Below are 8,338 nucleotides of genomic sequence, written 5' to 3'. Positions count from 1 at the left end.
GGTCAAAGTTGACCGTAATGGAGCATTATAGGGTGAATCGAACTTCCTGGATAGTTCGCGTTTCGCCGCAATGCCGAACACCCGGAAGTTCGGCTTGAACCGTTCGCCGTCGAACCGTTCGGGACATCTCTATAGATAAGCATTTATACAATAGTCATTGTACAGACTATATTATATAATGCTATGTTGCTGTCTTTGTCTCTAAACAGAAAACTCATAGCAATTAAACATGTTTTGATCAGAAAAATGTTATCGTATGTGCAAAAACATATTATATTTTTCAATGTTATTTTTCATTGACTTCTAGATGGCTGCTGCTGCTGAAGCCGTTGATGGAGGGAGGAGCAGGGCGTCTGCTGCTGCTGCTGAAGACGCCGCTGATGATGGGAGGAGCAGGGCGTCTGCAGCTGAAGCCGCTGACGGTGGGAGGAGCAGGTCGTCCAACACTCGGCGGCGACTAAGAAAGAAGGAGAAAACCTTCATCATTAAAGTAATTTTTTTTATATTTCTCCTTACTGTATAAATCCATGAACCCAAAAACTCATTAATATAAAAGCTGAATATTTTTGGAAGTAGTTTTTATTCTGTTTTTAATTTTTGCGATTTTAGGGGGATATCAATCTGTGTGTGCAGATGACTTTTACTGTGCACAATTATTAGGCAACTTAACAAAAACAAATATATACCCATTTCAATTATTTAATTTTACCTGTGAAACCAATATAACATCTCTCTCCATTGATAAATACCAGCCCAAACCAGTACTCCACCTCCACTCTGCTGGCATCTGAGTCGGACTGGATCTCTCTGGCCTTTACCAATCCAGCCACGGGCCCATCCATCTGTCCCTGTGGCCCATGAAGAAGACTCACTCTGATTTCATCAGTCTATAAAACCTTAGGACAATGAGTCTTGATATATTTCTTGGCCCAGCCTTTATTTTTCCATGCGCTTCTTGCGACCCTGTTGACTATTTTGAATGAAACGCTTGATTGTTCGATGATCACGCTTCAGAAGCTTTGTAATTGTACGAGTGCTGCATCCCTCAGCAAAATATCTCATCGATTTTGGACATTTCTGAGCCTGTCAAGTACTTCTTTTGACCGATTTTGACAAAGGAAAGGCCGTTACCTAATAATTATGCACACCTGATACAGGGTTTTGATGTCATTACACCACACCCCTTCTAATTTCAGACAGAGATGCACATCACCTAATATGCTTAATTGGTAGTAGGCTTTTGAACCTATACAGTTTGGAGTAAGACAACATGCATGAGGCCTCTTTTCCACGAACTGTTGATAGGCAGTGAAATGCCTTTCAAACTCTCACAACCGCTCGCTGACGCTTGGTAAGTGCTCCCTGCTGGCTGCTGCCTGGCAACTGCTCACTGCTGCCTGGTAACTGCTTGCTGAGCACACAGCTCAACAGTTCGTGGTAAAGAGGTCTAAGGATGATGTGGTCAGAATACTCATTTGCCTAATAATTCTGCACTCCCTGTAGTACCCCGAAGATTTGCAATGGAAGGGCTTAATGTTCAGACTACACAACTACGCCCCACACACACTCAAGTCAACTCAACATCGTTCTTTTAGGCTCTCATAACTTTGATTTAAAATTCACTTACAGATAATCTCCTTGTATTGTTCACACAGTTGATAATACTGATAATAAGTCAATTCAACATTTAATTTACTTTCAGCAGTGTTGTTATTACCATAGCAAGAGATGTATGTATTGTAAAGGTTATTTTTTTGTTGATCATTAATTTTTTATTTTTTTTTATGTTGCAGACTATGTTACGGGGGGGGTATGACACTGCGAAGAGGGCGGCGAAGAGGGAGGTGATGGACCGGCTGCTGCAAGTCCTTCAGACTACTTACCACCGCACGTGGTCGGTTAAAAAAATTCAGACAATGTGGTCTGACTTTAAGTCCAAGACCCCACGTGCGGTGGCGAAAATAAAGTCTGACCTTGAGTGTAAGTAACAAATGTTTTTTTTCATATATGTAGCGGGATGTGTAATTTTTTTTCAACCTTGTTAATCCTCACGATTTTACAATGTATCAGTGGCTTTATACTCTTATTGTTATTTAATGCACTGTTTAACCTTAGGTAATATCTTCTTCTATCTGTATTTTTAAAACAATCTCACATTTTTTTTTAGTGGATGGGTCTCAGCGCCGCAGGCGGTCCCGTCGTGCCTCTGCTCCTCCCTCTTCCAGACAGGGATTGGATCCTGCTGCTGTCCCCTCCCCTGAAGATAATGATGAGGAGGCTGGACCCAGCACCAGCCACAGATCAAGAAGTCGGCAGCGCCGTGGGCAAAGGCGTGCCCGTGACCGGAGCCTGTCTGTGGCATGTAAGTATTTTATAACAAAGTTTTAACATTAATCAAATGAAAGTGGTACGTCTGTAAGGAAGGAGATTAGTACATAATTTAATTTTGCACAGAACTATGTTTTTTTTTTTTCTCTCCAAGAAAAAAAAAAAAAAGTTGCATGATGCCATGTTTTCTTTTTATCGTAGCATCTATCTCTGCGCGACTTCGCAGCCGCAGGCGCGGAAGACGACAGAAGTCTTCCAGCAGGCCAGAATCTGGTCAAAGTGGCACAACTGTGTGTAAGTAAAATGTACTGTTGTACAAAGAAGTACACACAAGACGGAATGTATCCACATATTTATAACAGTACTAACTTAACTCTTTTTTTGTGTGTGGAGGGGGAAATAAAAGTTGTACCGAGTGTTTAATGTGAAAAAAATTCCACTTTCAAATCATCTGCTGGCCAGTGACCACTGACCAGTTTGTTTTCTGTACACTGTTTGTTGTTAAAAGTCAATATTTATTACAAATATTGATTGCCACTACAAGGCCCAGGGAACTAACATGCGATGTAGTAAATTTGATAGTTACAATGATATAGTAGAGGTTCTTTGAGAAGTGTTTTTTGCGTTATTGCTAATTTTCATTATGTATATAGTGCCAACATCTTCCTCTTCGATGCACAGAGTATATTGTGTTGTCAGTTATCTGACAAAGACTGTACGTGCACACAATGTACATCATACCAAAGTCCTATGTCTGTATTGCCCTCTATTCAACTACTTTTATCAAACAGTGTACAAAGTTTCTGATAATTTACCACATCAAATTTTGCTTTTGAGAAAGTCTTATCGATGTGTATAACGTTGCATCTAGAAAACATTCAATAAATATGTAACACCTTACTTAATGCAAAATTATATTTTGCTTGTGCGTTACATTATTAAACCTTTTACATGGTATTTGATGCAGTGTATTGATTTGCGGACGTTGTAGTGCATGTATCGTATGGTAGTCTAGAAGAATGAGTTATAGGAGGAAAACAATACAGACAGAAGGAAGAAATTAAAGGAACACTATCTAGAAAAAACTCGGCAGTTAACATGTTACAGATGACAGGTTTTGGGCCAGTCTACCTGTTTTTAGGGGTGATTCCCAAGGCTTTATTTGTTTTCAACAGCATTTACTGAACAACAGTTTACAAATATAACTGACAACATAGTGTGCAAGTGACGAGTAGGGAGACCGGCTGTTATCTTGCCATTTTGGCAGTTCAACTGCTGTTCATGAAATGCTTTTGAAAACAAAGAAATCCATGAGAATCACCCCATGACGGTGATGGATTGTGCCAAAAGCCGTCGGTTCTGTCAGATGTTTACTGCCTACTTATTTCAAGGTAGTTGTCCTTGAAGAACTCCAGCCCGAAGTTGAATGGATTGGAATCGTAGAAAAGTAAGAGCACTGACCCACCACCACATCACCCTGCTTCCAGATTACAATACCGCATCCAGCCAGTGATTATGTCCATCCATAGTGAAACTAGTGTATCATCCCTAAATATTATGTAAGCCGGGAAGCCCATGGTTTAATTTCACAACTTGAAATGAAACTTTATCCCTAAGTGGCCATAAATAAATTGTACATACTGGGCCAACATATCAATTTAAGAAATGTTGACAAGCTTCAGTACTATGGTAGTATGCACGTGTGTAATGGTAGTTTAAAGGTATTCCTTATCCACTAGCCACAACAATTTCTTCAACATTTATGTGTCTTTTTTGGATTGTGATTTTGCGATACACTAATTTTGGCAGTCATATTTCATTAGTCATACTTTTTGAAAAACAATGAGTATGTATTTTGATTCTGGATGAGATCATTCATTGGCAAACTTCGACATGAGTAAACAGTGACTTTTCGGCTTATAAAAAGCATTCATCGGAGTGGTTCCTGACTAACAATGAAAAACACACTTTCTGTACACTGACATAAAGTTTAACAATTTTTCTGCAAACATAAATGTAATTATACATGACTTAAATGTTACTCAGTCAGAGAACACTTTTCCTGCTATCCAAGCTGAGTTGATAAGATCAACATTGCCCTGAATGAAACGTAACGTACACTCTGGTGACTGGCTAGCCATTGTAAATTCTAAGTTCAAATTGAAACTGGGCTAGTCACATCACATCACATGCACCATTAATTCTAAGCTAAAGAGAATTGTGGCATTTCAAACCAACGTATGCATGGGGAAAAAAAAGAATAGTGCCAGTAAACACCATCTTACAAAGCATATGACACAAACAATGAAGTAAAAAATTTAAATAAATCAATCATTTTGCGCATTGATAAACCCATTGTACAAGCATGAGAGGTTCTTAACAAGAGTCCTAGTTTAAACCAGGTTGTACAGATTTCATGAAATGTGTACATTTTGAATCTTGTGTACATCTCATTTTTTCCTTTAGAAGCCACCCATGAATACAGTGAATGTCAATGTATAAGTTGTGTTTTCAATGTGTTTGTCATGAAAAAGTACAACGAAAGTATTATAATGTGAAAAATCACTGTGTACTTTTCTCGAATCTAGCCTAACCAATCAATGCTATCACTGGGTTTCATAATGCCTTGCTTTTACTGATGGCTGATACGGTACCACACTCTACTGTTTTATTCTTTTATTATCAGTTTTTGTTCATGCGTAGTGTAATATTTTATTTTTCTCCATCTTTTTCTTTACAGCTTCTTCTCATTTCGAGATTCTGGCCGGCCAAGTCTCAACCCTGCAGCAGGAAGTGGTGGTTCTGACTTCCACTGTTCAACAATTAGAACAGTGGAAGTCAGAACAACAAACGACTCTTCAGCAGCAGCAGGCGGACTTTGAGGAGCGACTTCGGCAGCAAGAGGCAGCTTTCCGCCACCAACTGCTGCAACAAAGGCAGGAGATGGAGGGCCAAATTGAGGAGCAAAGGCAACGCATCCTCGCTTTCAGGGAGGAGGCAGGACAGCTCCATGACTATTTTGGACAACTGGCAGGTACAAGGAGGATGTAATGTTGGTCCTGACTCCTCCTGGGTTCCGAATTATATCCAGTGGCTTGCAAAAGTATTCTGCCCCCTTGAAGTCTTCCACATTATATCATATTACTGCCACAAACATGAATCCATTGTATTAGAATTCCACGTGAAAGACCAATACAAAGTGGTAGACATAAATAGTATTTCTTGAAATATGGGCTACAAGGTGTAGAAAAGGCCGCCCGAGTTTTGATATAGCCTACAAGTGCTGGAAGCCGAAATATTTCATTCGCCACTATCCATGGCGGCCTGGAGGGGGAATAGTAATTAACACGGCCCTGGGCTTTTTTTGTAGCCAAAGTTTTTGTATGGGTACACGTGAGAAAAAGTGGACTGAAAATCATACATGATTACAAACATTTTTTACAAATAAATAACTAAGTGGGGTGTACTTAATTATTCGGTCACCTGAGTCAATACTTTGTAGAACCACCATTTTTTTGCAATTACAGCTGCCAGTCTTTTAGGGTATGTCTCTACCAGCTTTGCACATCTAGAGACTGAAATCCTTGCCCATTCTTCTTTGCAAAACAGCTCCAGCTCAGTCTGATTAAATGGACAGCGTTTGTGAACACCAGTTTTCAGATCTTGCCACAGATTGTCGATTGGATTTAGATCTGGACTTTGACTGGCCCTTTCTAACACATATATATGTTTTGTTTTAAACCATTCCATTGTTGCCCTGGCTTTATGTTTCGGGTCATTGTCCTGCTGGAAGGTGAACCTCCACCCCAGTCTCAAGTCTTTTGCAGTCTCCAAGAGGTTTTCTTACAAATTTGCCCTGTAATTGGCTCCATACATCTTCCCATCAACTCTGACCAGCTTCCCTGTCCCTGCTGAAGAGATGCACACCCCCAGCATGATGCTGCCACCACCATATTTGACAGCGGGGATGGTGTGTTCAGAGTGACGTGCAGTGTTAGTTTTCCGCGACAGAGAGCGTTTTTCATTTTGTCCAAAAAATACTATTTTGGTCTCATCTGACCAGAGCAACTTCTTCCACATGGTTGCTGTGTCCCCCACATGGCTTGTGGCAAAATGCAAATGGGACTTCTTATGCTTTCTGTTAACAATGCCTTTCTTCTTGCCACTCTTCCATAAAGGCCAACTTTGTACAGTGCATGACTAATAGTTGTCCTATGGACAGATTCCACCACCTGAGCTGTAGATCTCTGCAGCTCGTCTAGAGTCACCATGGGCCTCTTGACTGCATTTCTGATCAGCGCAGTCCTTGTTCGGCCTGTGAGTTTAGGTGGATGGCCTTGTCTTGGGAGGTTCACAGTTGTGCCATACTCCTTCCATTTCTGAATGGTCGCTTGAACAGTGCTCCGTGGGATGTTCAAGGCATAGGAAATCTTTTTGTAGCCTAAGCCTCCTTTAAATTTGTCAATTACTTGATCCCTGACCAGTCTGGTGTGTTCTTTGGACTTTACGGTCTCGTTGCTCCCAATATTCTCTTAGACAACCTCTGAGGCCCTCAAAGAGCAGCTGTATTTGTACTGACATTAAATTACACACAGGTGCACTCTATTAAGTCAATAGCACTCATCAGGCACTGTCTATAAGCAACTGAATGCACTCTGATCAAAGGGTGCCGAATAATTATGCACACACCACTTAGCAGTTATTTATTAGTAAAAAAAATGTGGACTCATGTATGATTTTTGTTGCACTTCTCATGTGTACACCACTTTGTGTTGGTCTTTCATGTTGAATTCCAATACAATTGATTCATGTTTGTGGCAGTAATATGACAAAATGTGGAAAACTTCAAGGGGGCCGAATACTTTTGCAAACCACTGTATATATGTTTTGTTTTAAACCATTCCATTGTTGCCCTGGCTTTATGTTTAGGGTCGTTGTCCTGCTGGAAGGTGAACCTCCACCCCAGTCTCAAGTCTTTCGCAGATTCCAAGAGGTTTTCTTCCAAGTTTGCTCTGTATTTGGCTCCATCCATCTTCCCATCAACTCTGACCAGCTTCCCTGTCCCTGCTGAAGAGATGCATCCCCCGAGCATGATGCTGCCACCACCATATTTGACAGTGGGGGTGGTGTGTTCAGAGTGATGTGCAGTGTTCATTTTCCGCCACACAGAGCGTAGAGTGTTGCATTTTGTCCAAAAAGTTCAATTTTGGTCTCATCTGACCAGAGCACCTTCTTCTACATAGTTGCTGTGTCCCACACATGGCTTGTGGCAAACTGCAAATGAAACTTCTTATGCTTTCTGTTAAAGAGAGACACTGAAGCGAAAAAAATATATATGATATAATGAATTGGTTGTGTACTATGAATAATTACTAGAAGATTAGCAGCAAAGAAAATATTCTCATATTTTTATTTTCAGTTATATAGTGTTTTTTCGCAGATTACATTATCCTATAATAATGTGCAGATTACACAACACTCAGCATTCAAAATGAGTCTTTCAGAGCTGTCTGTGAAGTAATGAACTCTCCTCTAGCAGAGGAAAAGTAAACAGTTCAATTACAGTTCAGATAATAAAAGTCAGATAACAGCCGTTTCCACAACTAAGTTAGTGGGAGAGCTTACTAGCTTTTTGGCATAGGAGATAACAACTGGAGTTTCTAAATTCTTCCTGTACTGGAAACAATTAGACTGATGTATCTGATCTTAATGTTTTTTTTCTTAGCTGTACTACACATACAAATCAGAATATCATTTTTTTTTTAAGCTTCAGTGTCTCTTTAACAATGTCTTTCTTCTTGCCACTCTTCCATAAATGCAAACTTTGTACAGTGCATGACTAATAGCTGTCGTATGGACAGTCTCCCACCTGAGCTGTAGATCTCTTCAGCTCGTCCAGAGTCGCCATGGGCCTGTTGACTGCATTTCTGATCAGCGCTCTCCTTGTTCGGCCTGTGAGTTTAGGTGGATGGCCTTGTCTTGGGAGGTTTACAGTTGTGCCATACTCCTT

At 40.4% G+C, this 8,338-nt stretch overlaps 1 protein-coding gene across 1 annotated transcript; it reads left to right on the top strand.

The window, feature by feature from the left end:
- The first annotated feature begins 2,269 nt into the window (after positions 1-2,269).
- On the top strand, positions 2,270-5,437 carry LOC137537918 (rootletin-like). Its single transcript, XM_068259847.1, has 4 exons — positions 2,270-2,277; positions 2,331-2,362; positions 2,530-2,622; positions 5,069-5,437. Exons 1-4 carry the CDS (start codon positions 2,270-2,272, stop codon positions 5,377-5,379), a joined length of 444 nt encoding a protein of 147 aa, XP_068115948.1. The 3' UTR covers positions 5,380-5,437.
- Positions 5,438-8,338: the final 2,901 nt, after the last annotated feature.

Source organism: Hyperolius riggenbachi, chromosome 11 (genome assembly GCF_040937935.1).
Source record: "Hyperolius riggenbachi isolate aHypRig1 chromosome 11, aHypRig1.pri, whole genome shotgun sequence".
Lineage (NCBI taxonomy): Eukaryota > Metazoa > Chordata > Amphibia > Anura > Hyperoliidae > Hyperolius > Hyperolius riggenbachi.
Note: the sequence above shows the minus strand (reverse complement) of the source record. Positions and strands in the feature narration are given on the sequence as shown.

Bases quoted from the DNA above. Each gene is read 5' to 3' on its own strand.
- LOC137537918 (XM_068259847.1), top strand. The intron at 2,363-2,529 runs GTAAGTATTTTA...TTTTTATCGTAG, and splicing joins CCGGAGCCTGTCTGTGGCAT to CATCTATCTCTGCGCGACTT. The intron at 2,623-5,068 runs GTAAGTAAAATG...TTTTCTTTACAG, and splicing joins TCAAAGTGGCACAACTGTGT to CTTCTTCTCATTTCGAGATT.